Source organism: Camellia sinensis, chromosome 14, assembly GCF_055761805.1.
Source record: "Camellia sinensis isolate YWXY chromosome 14, ASM5576180v1, whole genome shotgun sequence".
Lineage (NCBI taxonomy): Eukaryota > Viridiplantae > Streptophyta > Magnoliopsida > Ericales > Theaceae > Camellia > Camellia sinensis.
In genome coordinates, this window is record NC_138974.1 from 135005472 (window position 1) to 135023758 (window position 18287).

The following is an 18287-nucleotide window of genomic DNA, read 5'->3' on the forward strand; positions in this document are numbered from 1 at the left end:
TGTTTACCATTAGAAGCAGTCAAAACATGATCAAATAAACTAAGCAAATCCTTAACAAAAGATTTGATATGAATGATATGGGGGTCGCAGATGTTATATTAGGAATGAAAATTACTAAAATATCTGGCGGATATGCATTATCTCAATCTCATTATATTGAGAAAATTCTAGATAAATTTATCAAGGATGATTTGAATGTAGCTAGAACACCTGTAGATATCAGTCTTTATTTATCGAAAAATAAAGGTGATGCAGTGTCTCAGTTAAAATACTCTCAAATCATTGGAAGCCTAATGTACCTAATGAATTGTACTCGTCTTGACATAGCTTATGCAGTCAGTAAATTAAGTAGGTACACTAGTAACTCTGGAGAAGACCATTGGAAAGCGATCATTCGGGTTCTTAGATATCTAAGATTTACTCATGATCATGGTTTGAACTTTACTCGATATCCAGCAGTACTTGAAGGTTATTGTGATGCCAATTGGATATCGGATACTAAAGATTCAAAATCCACTAGTGGATATGTCTTTACTCTGGGAGGCGCTCCTGTTTCTTGGAAGTCCACGAAACAAACATACATCGCACGATCCACAATGGAATCCGAGTTCATTGGTTTAAACAAAGCAGGAGAAGAAGAATAATGGCTTCGTCGCTTCTTAGAAGACATTCCAAAGTGGCCAAAACCTATGCTAGCTGTTTGCATTTATTGTGATAGTCAATCCGCAATAGACAGGGCACAGAATCATATGTATAACGGTAAGCCACGACATATTCATCGTCGACATAATACCGTAAGGCAATTGTTGTCAAATAGAATAATCTCAATAGATTATATAAAATCTAAAGAGAATATTGTGGATCCGTTAACAAAAGGTTTAACAAAAAAGCTAGTGTATAGTTTATCAAAGGAGATAGGATTAAAGCCTATTACATAAGAGTCATCATAATGGTAATCCTACTTATATGACTAAAGATCCCAAGAACTAAGTTCAAAGGGACAACTAAGTTATGTGTGGCTCGCTAGAAATCACATAGGGATTAAAATTCCCTATCCATTCCTATGGTAAGAGTGATATCTGCAACATGTGTTGTCTGCAGGGGTATAAGGATAAGCTTTGCTTTTAATGATTACTTATATCTTGATTTAGGCATAAAAATCAAGACAAGTATAAAGAGATACTTACAATAAGAATCACCTATATGAATGTCGAAGTGGGGCCGGTTCTATGAGAATGAAAGAGGCTAAATTCTCTAGAAACAATCATGAAAACCAGGAGCGTTCAAGGCCAAAATAAACACAACAGTGAAAACCATGATGTGTTAGAAGATATTTTGTGTAAAATTTATTATCTTGGCTTACACAAACGGCTGAACAATTCAAGGTATCGCGTCCATTGGTTAGCTAGTAAGTCCGATAGGTTATCACTAAGGAATGTTCAAGGCCGAAAACTACCTATCTTGATGCAAGATATTTTCTATTTATACTCTTTCGACAAAGTCTGCATATTGTTGCATTTCCGTTGTCATCAAATTCCATTCATGTGGGAGATTATTAGAAATGTTTTGAAAAATCTAGGTAAAATCAGAATTTTTTCCTAACTTTGGTCATTTATTTAGGTAGGACCTATACGCCGAAGTTGGCGGGTCTAAGTGGTAACACGTTCTATATCGCGTTGTGATTCACGTGGTATATTTGGTTGCTCAAAATCATTATCGAGTGAATGGGAAATTGAAGCCAAAGTGTGCTCCATAGAAATGGAGTTTTTGTGGAAAATCCTTAAAGGTTTGAATAAGGCTTGTCTGACATTGATTTGGTGAGAAGTTTGAATGAGTTTATAAGGCTTAGGATTGGAACTTGGAGTGTGCCCCAAAGGGTACCCAAGTTTGTAAAAGGGAGAAGTTATGGGCAAAATGGGCTAAAACCATTGGACCCAAAAATCACCACACGTGCGCGCGCCGTCGTTCGTCTGGTTGGGCGGGCTGGGCACGCGTGTGTGGTTGGGTTGGGCTTGTCCAGCCCAATACCTATCTTTTTGGGCAAAAAACATTTGAATTTATTTTTTTTAAATTAAATTCTAATTTTTCCAATTTGATTTTCGGAATTTAAATTCAGAATTGAGTCTGGTTTTCTCCCACCCAAACAGAATTGACTCTGTTTAAATTTCAAATAACCTGGACAATTTCAAATCTGTGCAAATTCGGTTTTATTTGTTTGAATTTGAACTCAAACAGTATCAATTCAAACCAACAGGATTAGTACCTGTTTAAATTCAAAACTAGCAGCCACCAATCTATAAATAGGCAGCTCTCATTTGATGAATTCATTCACAATTTTCGTCCATATTATTCTGCAATTACTCTCTACATATTGCTGCATTATTTTCCTTGTGAGAAAAAGTGTAAACACTTTGTGTGTTCGTTGTTCAAATAAATTGCAGTGCTGCATTTATTTGTTGATAGATCATTTTATCCTAGGAGATAGACGTCAATGTTCTGAAAGCACCGTGGAGAGGACGAATCTGTCTTAAGGACACAGTGTCAAACACTGGACTTGATCAGAATAATATTCAAAATATTAATCAAGTAAGTTATTTATTTATTTTCTGTTTTATTATTATTTATTTAAATCAGATTTTAATTTTATTTTGGTAACAAAATAAAATTTGTTTTTATTTATTTAATTCTATTTCTAGTTTGATTTTTGTAATCAAACATTCATTCTCCTTTCCTATTTTTCTTTTATATTCTATTTGTTGTTAAATACACAACAAAATTAATTAATTTAAATACTGTAAAAATTGTCCAACATATTTGACTAAATCGGGGACTGCTCTTCCCAGCCAAGTTTAGCAGCCAACACAACCCAATTTGAGAGAGAGAGAGAGAGAGAGAGAGAGAGAGAGAGTTGGAAGAAGAGACAAAATCCGGCTCATATGTGGCCTGGTTGGTATTAAACGACAGAAAGCTATTGAACAGCAGAAAGAAAGCAAACACCCCACATAAAAATTTAAAAAACAAAAACAAAAGCACCAAAATTATGCAGTTTCTTTCAACCACAAATGTTTTTGTAGTGTGGTCCAAACATGAAAAGGATAGATAGTTTTGCTAATTTGGTCCCCACCACCAATAATAATTACCCAAATAACAAAAGGGTCTACTGGCTTGCTTCGATTTCTTTATGAGTTCACTTCCCCCATTGTCTATCACCTCAAAATAACAAAATACATAATAGATCTCTGAGCTATTAAAGTTGTACACTCTTCCATCGCTTACTGGTCTTGTGTTTTATGAGAAGTTAAAAGTTGATAATCTATACAGAAGTTAAAAATATCTTCTTAAATTCTCAATAATGAGCTTTTTAATATTGAAACTGACAAAAATTACGATGCTTTATAATCTGAAAAAAGTGTCAGTCTTTTTGAAGCTCAGCATTGGAATAGTTTGTTGTAATTCGGAATGTTCATTCAAAGGCATAACTGTTGATGCAGAAAATTGCACACTTACGGATTTACCAGCCAAGTAAATGGGTCAATATAAGGATAATTGTTAAGTAAACCATGTGTCTTTTTTATGATTTTTTTTTCTTTCTTTTTTCTTTTTTGTTCCTTAAGACTTTCTCCTTTTATATCATTGTAAGAAAGTATGCAGTCTTAGAAAAAATGTTACAAAAGTGGAGAAAAGTTTCAAACTTTTAATGATTAAAAGCAAGAAAGGGCACTTCATGTTCATTGTGAATGTGGCAAACCATATGCTTCAGGCATAAAACCCCTTGCACCTAATAATTGGATGAGCCAAATAAATGATCATTTATTGCAATTTTGGAAGAGAATTGACAAGTTTCAGCCCCCAAAACTAGTTCCTTATAGTGGAAAATAATTTTGGCAATCATGTTGACAGGATGGCGGCACATGTAAATCAGGGTATTCGATTGAATATTCTGAGTCTTTTATATATATATATATATATAGGTAAGATATATGTTAATCAACTGATTCCTCATAATTTGAACAATCCTCTCACAAATCCTAAACACTCAACTCACTGAACTATGTACACCCACTCACAATATCTTTTAATTCTGAATGTAATACCTTGTCAATGATAGATCTCCATATATCTAACATGTTTTTGTTAGAAATAATAGTATCAACATATTAAATTCTATTAAAGTTTTTGAATGACTATTTTAACCCATATTTCTAAAGCTGCGACTGTAAGTTGACATGCCTACAGCACATTTGTATACACAAAACAACCACTAATACTCAATTCCCATATAAAGATCTTTACAATGTCAGTTTATTATGCCTCTGCCCAAGTTTGGAGAAAAAATGTGCAAGAAAAGCAAAGAAAGCACCAAGAAAACACAAAAACCAGGACAAAGATAGCACAGCCCAATCTTGGAGGTTCTTCTTGGGAAGGTGGCTCCTGTCTGAGATGAGCAATGCCCTATAAACTGCTTCGGTGAGAGCGTAAGCTGTAACAGGATCAAATTCATCGGCAAGAAATCCGTACTCTGTAAGGCAAACAATATCATATACTCCAGTAGTCTCTGATACACCCAAGTATTCACAAATTTTCAGGCGGCAATCTATTCTGTCTTCTGTTGGTAACTTGTCACCATGTGTCAAGATCAAGATGGGGTTTTCATCTGCAACCACAATTGCATAGAAAATTAAGATAGATAGACTTGATACCCTTCCTTCCACAAGAATGATTTGCAGCCTGTTTGGTTCAGTTTTCATTTTTGGAGTTTTCAAAAATAAAACTACGAAAAGTTTTTAAGTCGCCTTCATTTTCATTTTTGTGTAAGGTAGTTTTCAAAATTCTGAAAACAACTTCTTTGGTTTTTTTAAAAAGCGGGTTGTTTGTAGAAATTTTTTTTGAAAACTATTTTTGGATACAATTCACCAAACAAGTATGTTTTCTGTAAAATAAAAACACAACTAAAGATGCCTTGAAGCGTCTATAGTAAACCTAGCATTATAATATGTTTGATTAATTCCTCAAATAAACTGACAAGAGAATGAAAACAATCTTACTGCATTTCCTTAATGCTGGTGAGCAGAAGAGTGATTTCGTGGCCTCCAACGGCTTTCTATCGCCCGCTTTCAGGGCTTTATAGATCTCTGAAGCATTAGCCACCACCATCACACAATTGACTCTTCGCCTTGCAAATTTTGAAAATGAATTGAGCAGAGGAGTCTCCCAATCTTCTTCTGTTAAAACATCATTGTCTCCTGGTCTCAAGCAGTGCTGCTTATGATGAACTCCCTCAGTCACCCATTCTGACAATTCTTCAACACACTCAAGCACCCGATCGTAATCAAACCCTCTTGTATCATACACGCAGAACCCGCTTCGCATTGACCTTAACACATTGTGTTCTTCCATTAACAAAGCTGTGTGATTAAGAGCACTTCCTACAAAGAGCAAACTAAAACACATTAAATCTTGGCTTCTTGCAGCAGCCGTGCTTCTTGCTCAGAAATAAAATATAGAAACTGTCTTCTGTGAAACTTTTCATGTTTTATTTCTGAGAAAGCTTTTTGCTTCTTGCAGAGTGAGAGTGGCATTGGTCATACCAAACCAGACAAGCCATAAAAGTCTTTCCAAAAACTTGCATACGATCTTTATCCATCAACTTCAGTTAATAATATACACCATATATGCCACTTTCTGATAACATTTTGGATAAATTTTAACTTTAAATCTACCCCTTAAACTCCATTTTCCAGTAAAATTCTGGTTCAATTTTATAGGCAATTATAATTATTGGTAACATATAATATAGTAACAGCCCGTTTGGATCGAAGGATTTGATAAGAAAAGAAAAGAAATAAAATTATAAAAAAAAAGAAGAAGATATTTTTATCACTTGTTTGTACATGTTTGTTTGGCAATGGTCACAGTGACAGTGAGTAAAAGATGTTAGTTAAAGTTCATGTTTTGTTTCTCGGAAAAATAGTGAGATTTGACATTACTCATTCACATACAAAATAAATAAATAAATAAAATTAAAAAGACATGTGGCTTTATTTAATTTATTGTACATGAAAATAGGATAGTGGAAAATAAGATGGGCATTACCTGAAGAGGTTTGGGCGAAGGGTATGAGACCAGACCGTCCTAAAACACTGTACATAAGGTTGACAAGCGAGCTCTTCCCCGAATTATGAAAACCCACAAGTAAAATGGTGTTAATCGAAGGAATGTCCATCTCTTCCCTCTTAAGCCCACCGTTGGGAACCCAGAAATCCCCACAACGGTACGTGAAAAGCTTGTGTCGAAGCTCGTCGACTCCTTCTGAGGCAACCAATGCCAACCTCTCCAATTCCCTCAGAACTTTGAGTCTGGGAGTTACTTTCGAGAGGTTTGGTAATTCCAGCTTGAATTTTGCACATTCGTCGAACTTTGACGCCGATCTCCACCAACAATGTGAGGACATTGGAGAGGATTCGTAGTAGTCCTCCTCTTCTTCATGGTTACAAGGTAATTGATCTTTCATTTCATGTGTTTCTCTGAATTTGCTTTTAATTTCTGTGGGTTTGGAAATGAGTGCTGAATTGAATTGAGGAAACAGTTCAATTATTGTGTACTATTGAAGATAAATTTAACGGGAAGAAAGGTAGAAGATGAAGACGAAAAGAGGAAGGTTCCGAGCACTTCTACACTCCCTCCGTACTACATGCCTTTTTGGATTGGGTCTCCATATTTACAGAAATGCCTTTGTAGGTGATTTGGTTTCAACAGATAGATAAATGGTTGAATGCGTCATCACATTTTAGTATATTTTATTAGTATGATGAATTTTAACATATAAATAAATAAGTTGATTTTAATAAATTGATAAATATATTGATTTCAATAGATAGTTTGTCTTTTTCAATAAATTGTGTCCTCTTAAAATTAAAAAAATGCATATAATTTATAATTTTAATATAATTATATTATTATTTTTTTAGTAAGACTAAAATAAGTTAGAGTTAATGGGAAGACACATAGACAAATAATATAAAATATATTTTTTAATATAAAATAATAAAAAAAAATTTGACAAATGAATAATTGATAAAAATATGACTAAATTTTGTTTTGAGTATGACTTTTTTTTTTTTTTTTTTTTTTGGCTTATTATGAAAAAATGTATAGGAAAGTAGAGAAGTAATATGATCAAAATAAATCAATAAGCTAATAAATTACTTATTTTTTGTGTATCCGAAACAAGCTTAAGTGTTATGTATAAATTAAAATCTTAAGGGAGTTTAATATAATTATATATGTAATGCCCTCAAAAGTACACACTAAATATAACCCGAAAGCATACATAAATAACAGTAAAATCAGAGTATACTATTCTTTTATTTCACAATATTAATAGTACAAAAGAGTTTTAACGTAAATAGATGCCTTTCAAGCTTATATCTTTCCAAGTCTCAGCTTGGTTACAACAAAAGTGAGACTAACTCATACAATTTTAGCCCTAGGCTATACAAAAGTGAAACAAAACAAGAAGCTCTTGCTAATGCTATTGTCTTGGTAGATGCAAGCTATCATTACCTGAAAATGTTTTTCCTAAATAGGGTGAGCCACAGCCCAGCAAAAATAATCTAACACAGAATATGAGGTTTAACGAAAGTATAAGTGCAATGTGCATTTACAATGCTAGGGATAAAACGTTCACATTTTATATAGTCATTAAATATCAAGTCCATATTCCATTTCATTATTTTCTTCAATTCATCTCAATACATGAGTCAACTTTATTATTTTTCAATAACCCAAATAAAACTACAACTCAATGGTTCAACAATTTCACAATCAACACATAAACACTTCTAATTGCCATTTTAGGGATATTTCGTCCACGGGATCGGCACCCATGTATAAGTTTCGGGCCAACTTGATTATAATGCAGTCCATCCTCTTTCTCCTCCCCAAAGAATCATACATATGCAATGTATTTAAACACATAATCTCACGCATGGAGTACATCACATTTCTTCTCCCAAATAACCATACATATACAATGTATTCACACATAATCATATTCAATGACAACCAACGAATGATTAGTTTCAATTCACCTAATCCATATGCAGTTTCTACAACAATTAAAGCTATCCTCCACCGATTGCCCAATACAAATATTTCTAAACAGATATACAATCTAAAGACAAATAATTTAATCAAAATTTCTAAGGGTGTGAGGCATTATATATTCAATCCCATCATCTATTTCAAAACTCACTCAATTCCATGTTTGTAACATTGATTTCAATCATTTATACAAAATAGATATGATAATCATTTTAAGGCAAAAATTCCCTCTCTTTCTAAAATTCCAATCCAAATACCAAAATCATTGATTTTGACACAACATGACTTCATTTTCAAATCTCATGTTCATTTATTTCATTTCCACCAAAAACCCCTCTTTTATATTTCACTCAATCCCTAGGTTTGGCTCAAAATACTCCAAAATCCCACCATTGTTATACAACCACAAATAACTAAGTTAAAAATCATAACAAAGTGTAGAAAATCCCTACCTCAAGCAAAGAAGACGAGCAAAGCAAAGGTGAAACTTCAAAGGCGCTCAAATCCAACATTATTCGATTCAAAATGTAAATCTTGAGATGCTTCAACTTTTTCTCAAAGGTACTAGGGTGAAGAGATCAATGGATCTAGGCCAAAATATATATATATATATATAGAGAGAGAGAGAGAGAGTGTGTTACGACCCAAACCCGTCCCTATGGGTTTAAGCATCGTAACCGGCCAGTAATCCGTGATTACCAAAGGCCTGCTTAACAGTAATGACAGTAATACAGAGTAAGGGGTTGGAGGAAGCCAGAACAATAAATAAAAGATGTCCAATGAGCTGTGACAGTTTGTATGCAAAAAGACTTTTCTGAACATATTCAAATTCATAAGCAAAATATATATACACCATATGTACAAACATCCAGGTCAAGAACCAAATCCCTAATTAGCACAGTACAATACAAGTCTTAAACAGTATTACAAACAGAGACGGAAGGGTGAAACTGTGACACCCTAAAGCAGCCTTAGCTCGGTCAGACTTGGAACCTCGAGGTAAGGCACAATGGTTGGCTTGACAAAACAAGAGCTAACCCGACGCTCCTAGCTCCGATCCGGTGCCTGAACACCTACATATATATATAAACAGTGAGCTAAAGCCCAGTGAATAACAGTTGTGTAAAGAGGTTAAAAATGAATGTCCTTTCAGTAATTTAACAGTCATATCAGTCATTTAGAAACCATAGCAGTCATATGTGGTACATCTAATAGCAAAATAGTACAGTAGGTCTTAACAGACCGAACAGTCAGTTGATTACTATCATAACAGTAAACAGTAGTGGTTCCAAACATGGGAACCGACAGAGATCTCTGTGACAGTAGCAGTAACAGTACAGTAACAGTAAATTGCTATGGATACCATGAATTCAGTTTACAATTAGGACAAGCATTCATTCATTAAACATTAATGTTTCAGTAAACAAAACAGTTGATCATTCAGAAAATATTCATAATTGAACATATCTTTACAACATTGTTACTCACAAAGCACTGGGCTATAAGCAGCTAATGAGCGTCCTCGGATGCCAACCCTACACAGTTACAGAACGAACACACACTAAGTTACACACTTGGGAATCAACAACTTAGTTCCTATCTTGACTCGGTGTGGTTCTATATCAATATCCTCATTAAGATGCCTTAAACTAGGCCTAGGAATGCTTAGGGTGGAATGAGGATTCAAAGATGCACTTTAAAACACTTTTCAGAATTTTTCAGAAAACAGGGGTCTCGCTCAAGCGTGGCTTTCTACGCTCGAGCGGATATGCAGACAAAGGAGCTCCGCTCGAGCGTGACTTTCCCCGCTCAAGCGGACTGCAAACTTAGGCAAAAGTACTGGATGCACAAAAATCACGCTCGATGGGCGCTCAATACACGCTCGAGCATAAGACTCAGGTTTACGCTTGAACGTGAAGTCCCTCGCTCGAGCGGACTGCAAAACAAATGAACTTCTGGGCATATGTATTTCACGCTCGAGCGTAGCTTCCTACGCTCGAGCGGAAGTGCAAGAGTCAGAGTGTACGCCCGAGCGTGAAGTCCTCCGCTCGAGTGTGGGTCCAAAACCTAGAATTTCCAGATTGAACCTCAAGCACAAAATTCAACATTTAAAGCATCAAATTTGATTCTTTTGGGCCAATTTTTTGGAAAACACTTTAAAACTCATAGTATGACATGTTTCAAAGATCAATTTGCAAAATCAAAGCCCAAAGGTAGTTCAATTAAACACAAATCCAAACAAAACTTCATGAACATAATGTATATGTAACATGCAAGTGTTCAATTGAAATCAAAGCGTCAAATACTTGATCAAATGAGTCAATTCGCTCAAAAACATGATGAATTCATGGACCATAGCTAGAATATAGATATGCATGTGAGGATTTCCATGAAATCAACCTCAAAACTCAACAATGTGTACATGCATGCATGATTTAGCTACTCAAATCAACTCTTTAAACCAATTCTTGACTTAGATCACTAATGACTCATGAACCATGCAAGAACCAACTTGAATTCATAAACTAAAGGATAAATATCCTACCTCAGGTCCTCAATTTCAAGTCTAGAAGCTCAATTATGCAATCTACTCTTCAATTCTTCTAATTCTCCAAGCAATTCTTGTTGAAACCAAAGCTCTCCTACTCTTCCTCTCTTGCTCACAGTTTTGGTCTCAAGAAGGATGATGAAATGATGTATGGAATGTACTAATTAAGTCCCAAACAAGTGTATAGGAAATGACCACTCAATGGCAAAATTGTAATAAACTTGAACTAATGTAATTTAACATTATTTAATCGTTCCAAATCAAATTTAAATTAAACCTACCATAAAATCACATAAATTCTAATTAGCATAAAACACTAATCAATTTCTGATTCGGCCGCCGATAAGGCCTTCAATTTGCAATTCAAAACTTAAAACATGAACAGATCAATCAATTGACAAACAGATAAAAATGCAATCAAACAACATACTCATGCAATCAGTTTAGGATTTCATCCTAATCAGTTACTTATCATGTTCAGTCACAGTTTAGCAGTAATTAGAGGTGAGGGTTGTCACAGTCTCCCCTCCTTACAAAGAGTTTGGTCCTCCAAACTCGAATTACTTTCATTTTGGAAGAACACTGGATCTAGAGGGAACAGTTCAGGATACCATTTCATCATATCGTCTTCTCTTTCCCAAGTGGCATACACGCCACCATGGTTTTGCCAGTCCACTTTCACTAACGGAATTTATTTATTCCTCAGCTTCTTGATTCGTCGATTTACAATCCGAATAGGCCGTTCTTCATAAGTGTAGTCATCGCTTAGCATTACACGGATAGGTTCAATCACATGGAAGGGATCCCGAAGATAATCCCTCAACATCGAAATATGGAAGACATTATGCATACGCTCCATTTCAAGAGGAAGCGCTACTTGATATGCCACCGGATTAATCTTCTCAATGATTTCATACGGTCTGACACATCTTGGCGCTAGCTTACCCTTGACTCCAAAACGAGTCTGCCCTTTTATTGGTGTCACTTTAACAAAAACATGATCACTTACTTCATATTCCATGTCTCGCCTTCGGACATCCGCATAACTTTTCTATTGGCTTTGTGCGGTTTTCAATCTCTGTTGAATCAGTTTCATTTTTTCGGTAGTCTCCTGTATAATTTCAGGCCCAAGCAAAGGCTCATCTCCAACTTCTGCCCAGCAAATAGGAGATCGACATTTTCTGCCATACAAAGCCTCGAAAGACGCCATACCAATACTCGAGTGAAAGTTGTTATTGTAGGCAAATTCAGCTAAAGGTAGATGACTTTCCCAATTTCCCTGGAAATCAAGAACACACATCCGCAGTAAATCTTCCAGAGTTTGGATTATTCTTTTTGACTGGCCATCCGTCTGAGGATGGTATGCACTACTCAGTCTCAGTTCAGTACCCAATGCAGTTTGCAGACTTTGCCAAAACCTTGAGGTAAACTTCGAGTCCCTGTCAGAAACAATAGATACTGGCACTCCATGCAATCTAACAATCTCATCAATATAAATTATAGCCAATTTGTCCGCATTATAGATTGTTTTGACAGGTAGGAAGTTAGCAGATTTAGTCAATCTATCAACAATAACCCAAATTGAGTCCATACCTTTACTAGAGTGAGTTAAACCAACAATAAAATCCATAGTGATATGTTCCTATTTCCACTCCGGTATTGGTAAGGGCTGCAGTAAATCTGCGGGTCGTTGATGTTCAGCTTTAACTTGTTGGCAATGAAGACATTTCGATACAAAATCAGTAATCTTTTTCTTCATTCCCGGCCACCAGAATTTCAATTTCAAGTCTTGGTACATTTTCGTATTTCCTGAATAGATAGACAGTTTCGAATTGTAGCCCTTTTGCAGCATTCATCTTTTCAGTTCAGAATCATTCGATACACACAACCTTCCTTGGAATTTCAACACATTGTTCTCAAATTTAAAGTCCGGCCTCAGTTTGGACTCCCGTTCATCAATGACCTTTTTCAAAAGGTCATTCTATTGTTGTTTCTCTTTAATCTCCTCAATCAGTGTCGGTTGAGCGGAAATAGCGGCTAAGGTTCCACCTTGTTCACGCAAAACAATCTCAACTTCGAATTTTTCAAGGTCGCATAGCAATTTTTTCTGCCCGGTGAGTAAACAGGCTAAATTTCCAACTGATTTCCGACTCAGTGCATCAGTGGCGATATTAGCTTTTCCCGGATGGTACAAAATTTGCAAGTCATAATCTTTTTTCAGTTCTAACCATCTCCGCTGCCTCATGTTCAGTTTTTTCTGTGTGAAGAAGTACTTCAAACTCTTGTGGTCTGTGTACAACTCACATGTTGCCCCATATAGGTAGTGACACCAGATTTTCAATGCAAACACTACTGCAGCAAGTTCTAAGTCATGGGTCGGATAATTTTTCTCATGCGATCTCAATTATCGGGAAGCATATGCAATAACTTTACCATTCTGCATTAAGACACATCCCAAACCCTTATAAGAAGCATCACTAAAAACAGTAAATCCATCCGTACCTAAGGGTAGGGTGAGAACCAGTGCAGTCACCAGTCGTGTCTTCAGTTCTTGGAAAGCTGATTCCCTCTGATCGGTCCAGTCAAATGGTTTTCCCTTTTGAGTCAACTGAGTCAATGGTAGGGCAATTTTGGAGAAATCTTTTACAAACCTTCTGTAGTACCCGGCTAAGCCTAGGAAGCTTCGAACTTCTGTAACATTAGTCGATCTAGGCCAATTCACTACTGCTTCAATTTTCTGTGGGTCAATTGTAATGACATCCTTACTGATCACATGTCCCAAAAACATAACATTATTAAGCCAAAATTCACACTTTGTCAGTTTTGCATAGAGTTTCTGTTCTCTTAAGGTTTGTAAGCCAATTCTCAAATGATGTTCATGTTCTTCTTCACTTTTGAAATAAATCAAAATGTTATCTATGAACACAACTGCAAATTCATCGAGGAACGGTTTAAAAAATTTGTTCATAAGGTCCATAAATGCGGCAGGTGCATTAGTAATTCCGAAAGGCATAACAAGGAATTCGTAATGTCCATACCTCATTCGAAAGGCAGTTTTTTCAATGTTCTCTGGTTTGACTTTTAACTGGTGGTATTCGGATCTAAGGTCAATTTTAGAGAAAACTTGGGCACCCTGTAACTGGTCAAACAAATCGTCAATTCGAGACAATGGATATTTGTTTTTCACTGTTACCTTGTTCAGCTCACGGTAGTCAATGCAGAGTCTCAAGGAGCCGTCTTTCTTTTTCACAAACAAAACTGGAGTGCCCCACGGTGAAGTACTGGGCCTGATGAACTTCTTATCTAACAGTTCCTGTAGCTGAACTTTCAGTTTGGTAGGTGTCATTCTGTACGGAGCTTTGGAAACTGGCTGTGTACCCGGAATCACATCAATGGTGAACTCAATGTCCCTGTCAATCAAATCCCCTGGCAAATCATCTGGGAATTCTCTGACTATAGGAATACTGTCCACATTAGCTTTAGTATCAGTAGGTACAATCAATATACAACATAGGTACCCTTTACACCCTTTTCTAATTAGTTTAAATGCTTTCATGGATGAAATCAGGTATAGGAAAGGCGCTACTCCAACTCCATTAAACACAAATTCAGGCAATCCAGGTGGACGGAAAACAACTTGTTTTGTTACACAGTCGATGGTAGCATGATATTTTGTTAACCAGTCCATTCCCAAAATTACATCAAAATGATCGATGTTCAATGGCAGTAAATCAATATATAAATGTACATCCCCAACAACAATTTCACATGCAGGGTACATATAAGCACAAGTCATGGATCCCCCAACAGGTGAAGATACAGCTAACAAATAATTCATGGGTTCCAGTGGTTTATCTAGTTTTCGTGAAAAAGCATGCGAGACATATGAATTTGTAGACCCCGAATCAATCAGAACATAACATTTTGAGCACAAATTGCGAGTATACCTGACACAACGGTCTCGGTATTCTGCACATCTCCCGGTACAAGTGCAAACACTCGGCCTTACCATAGAGGCTTTTTTCCGGTAGTTGTGGGGTTGGGTTTCGGTGGAGCAGTTGATGCTTTACTATTGCCTTGAGCTGTGGAAAGGGCAATCTTTAACCATATGGCCTACCTTGCCACACCTGTAACAAGCACCAGAAATTTTATAACAAACCCATTTATGTCTTTTCCCACATTCGGAGCAGGGTGGTACGGAACCACTTCCCTGACTAGAACTGGTTGTTGACCCTGTATTTTGCCTTTTGTTCAGTGAGTTATTTCGGCCTTTCTTAAACTTAAAGCCCCGTCTCTTACCACACCATTCAGTTGCTGGTGTTTCAGTTTGTTTCAATGCTTCGATATTTGACTTGGCCATTATTGCTCGGTCAAGAACATCTACATATTTAAGTAATTTCAACACGTTGATTCTGTCAAGTATCTCTACATTAAGGTCGCCTTCAAACTTCCTGGTCTTTTTGCAATCAGTGTCCACCATGTGTGGTGCATATCTGGCGAGTTCGGTAAAATTTGATTCATATTCTGCTATTGACATGGTACCCTACTTTAACTGTTCAAATTCAGTTACGTTACAATCCCTGACACACAGAGGAAAATATTTCTCAAAGAAGGCTCCCTTAAACTGAGCCCAAGTCATAACATTGTTGGTGTCACAGACAAGCATCCACCACCGTCTGGCCTCTTTCTGTAAAGTGAAGGTAGCTAGTAACACTTTGTGTGCCTCAGAACACGGAAACATTTCAAACAACTTCTCCGTTTCTAGCACCCATGCTTCGACCTTTAGTGGTTCAAGGCCTCCTTAAAAGGATGGTGGTTTCATTTTGCTGAACTTCTGTGTTAGAGCAATTATATCCTTATTAACATTCTGTTCGGGTTGTACTGGAGGAGCTGGGGTCTGTTGGTTCTGTTGCAGCCTTAAGGCCTCGGTCAACAGTTCAACTGTTTTTTCTAATCTTGCCATTCTGGCATCAGATGATTCTGTTTCATCGGCATTCCTTGCATTGTTCATTTCACTATATGCAATACAACAATAATAAACATAGGAATTGCTTACTTAAACACATTAGCACAAATATTCATGTCACGGCCACACACACTTTTTCAATGCTCATGCAATGTCCTAATCGCTTTTCTAGGGCATCCTATAGCTCATTTGGACACGTGTGTGTGATATAACTCGTGATTTGATATCGCTCTGATACCACTCTGTCACAACCCAAACCCGTCCCTATGGGTTTAAGCATCGTAACCGGCCAGTAATCCGTGATTACCGAAGGCCTGCTTAACAGTAATGACAGTAATACAGAGTAAGGGGCTGGCAGAAGCCAAAACAGTAAATAAAAGATGTCCAATGAGCTGTGACAGTCTGTATGCAAAAAGACTTTTCTGAACATATTCACATTCATAAGCAAAATACATATACACCATATGTACAAACATCCAGGTCAGGGACCAAATCCCTAATTAGCACAGTACAGTACAAGTCTTAAACAGTATTACAAACAGAGACGGAAGGGTGAAACTGTGACACCCTAAAACAACCTTAGCTCGGTCAGACTTGGAACTTCGAGGTAAGGCACAATGGTTGGCTTGACAAAATGAGAGCTAACCCGACGCTCCTAGCTCCGGTCCGGTGCCTGGACACCTACATATATATATAAACAGTGAGGTAAAGCCCAGTGAATAACAGTTGTGTAAAGAGGTTAAGAATGAACGTCCTTTCAATAATTTAACAGTCATATCAGTCATTTAGAAACCATAGCAGTCATATGTGGTACATCCAATAGCAAAACAGTACAGTAGGTCTTAACAGACCGAACAGTCAGTTGATGACCATCATAACAGTAAACAGTAGTGGTTCCAAACATGAGAACCGACAGAGATCTCTGTGACAGTAGCAGTAACAGTACAGTAACAGTAAATTGCTATGAATACCACGAATTCAGTTTACAATTAGGACAAGCATTCATTCATTAAACATTAATGTTTCAGTAAACAGAACAGTTGATCATTCAGAAAATATTCATAATTGAATATATCTTTACAACATTGTTACTCACAGAGCACTAGGCTATAAGCAGCTAATGAACGTCAGCGGATGCCAACCCTACACAGTTACAGAACGAACACACACTAAGTTACACACTTGGGAATCAACAACTTAGTCCCTATCTTGACTCGGTGTGGTTCTATATCAATATCCTCATTAAGATGCCTTAAAGTAGGCCTAGGAATAATTAGGATGGAATGAGGATGCAAAGATGCACTTTAAAACACTTTTCAGAATTTTTCAGAAAACAGGGGTCTCGCTCAAGCGTGGCTTTCTACGCTCGAGCAGACATGCAGACAAAGGAGCTCCGCTCGAGCGTGACTTTCCCCGCTCGAGCGGACTGTAAACTCAGGCAAAAGTACTGGATGCACAAAAATTACGCTCGATGGGCGCTCAATACACGCTCGAGCATAAGACTCAAGTTCACGCTTGAACGTGAAGTCCCTCGCTCGAGCGGACTGCAAAACAAATGAACTTCTGGGCATATGTATTTCACGCTCGAGCGTAGCTTCCTACGCTCGAGCGGAAGTGCAAGACTCAGAGTGTACGCCCAAGCGTGAAGTCCTCCGCTCGAGCGTGGGTCCAAAATCTAGAATTTCCAGATTGAACCTCAAGCACAAAATTCAACATTTAAAGCATCAAATTTGATTCTTTTGGGCCAATTTTCTGGAAAACACTTTAAAACTCATAGTATGACATGTTTCAAAGATCAATTTGCAAAATCAAAGCCCAAAGGTAGTTCAATGAAACACAAATCCAAACAAAACTTCATGAACATAATGTATATGTAACATGCAAGTGTTCAATTGAAATCAAAGCTTCAAATGCTTGATGAAATGAGTCAATTCGCTCAGAAACATGATGAATTCATGGACCATAGCTAGAATATAGACATGCATGTGAGGATTTCCATGAAATCAACCTCAAAACTCAACAATGTGTACATGCATGCATGATTTAGCTACTCAAATCAACTCTTTAAACCAATTCTTGACTTAGATCACTAATGACTCATGAACCATGCAAGAACCAACTTGAATTCATAAACTAAAGGATAAATATCCTACCTTAGGTCCTCAATTTCAAGTCTAGAAGCTCAATTATGCAATCTACTCTTCAATTCTTCTAATTCTCCAAGCAATTCTTGTTGAAACCAAAGCTCTCCTACTCTCCCTCTCTTGCTCACGGTTTTGGTCTCAAGAAGGATGATGAAATGATGTATGGAATGTACTAATTAAGTCCCAAACAAGTGTATAGGAAATGGCCACTCAATGGCAAAATTGTAATAAACTTGAACTAATGTAATTTAATATTATTTAATTTAATTTAATCGTTCCAAATCAAATTTAAATTAAACCTACCATAAAATCACACAAATTTTAATTAGCATTAAACACTAATCAATTTCTGATTCGATCGCCGATAAGGCCTTCAATTTGCAGTTCAAAACTTAAAACATGAACAGATCAATCAATTGACAAACAGATAGAAATGCAATCAAACAACATACTCATGCAATTAGTTTAGGATTTCATCCTAATCAGTTACTTATCATGTTTAGTCACAGTTTAGCAGTAATCACAG

At 36.6% G+C, this 18287-nt stretch overlaps 1 protein-coding gene across 1 annotated transcript; it reads right to left on the minus strand.

Annotated features, from left to right (window-relative positions):
* Positions 1–4240: 4240 nt before the first annotated feature.
* On the minus strand, positions 4241–6641 carry LOC114262781 (uncharacterized). The gene is made up of 3 exons (XM_028203175.2): positions 6094–6641; positions 5046–5426; positions 4241–4654 (listed from the first exon to the last, which is right to left on the minus strand). Exons 1-3 carry the CDS (start codon positions 6509–6511, stop codon positions 4290–4292), a joined length of 1164 nt encoding a protein of 387 aa, XP_028058976.2. The 5' UTR covers positions 6512–6641; the 3' UTR covers positions 4241–4289.
* Between the last annotated feature and the right edge of the window lie 11646 nt (positions 6642–18287).

What these genes read in the sequence shown, in the direction of transcription:
- LOC114262781 (XM_028203175.2), bottom strand. Translation starts at nt 6,511, where the DNA reads ATGAAAGATCAATTACCTTGTAACCATGAAGAAGAGGAGGACTACTAC. An exon ending in CTTCGCCCAAACCTCTTCAG is followed by an intron (nt 5,427 to 6,093) that starts GTAATGCCCATC and finishes TGCTCTTTGTAG; the next exon opens with GAAGTGCTCTTAATCACACA. An exon ending in ACCAGCATTAAGGAAATGCA is followed by an intron (nt 4,655 to 5,045) that starts GTAAGATTGTTT and finishes TTGTGGTTGCAG; the next exon opens with ATGAAAACCCCATCTTGATC.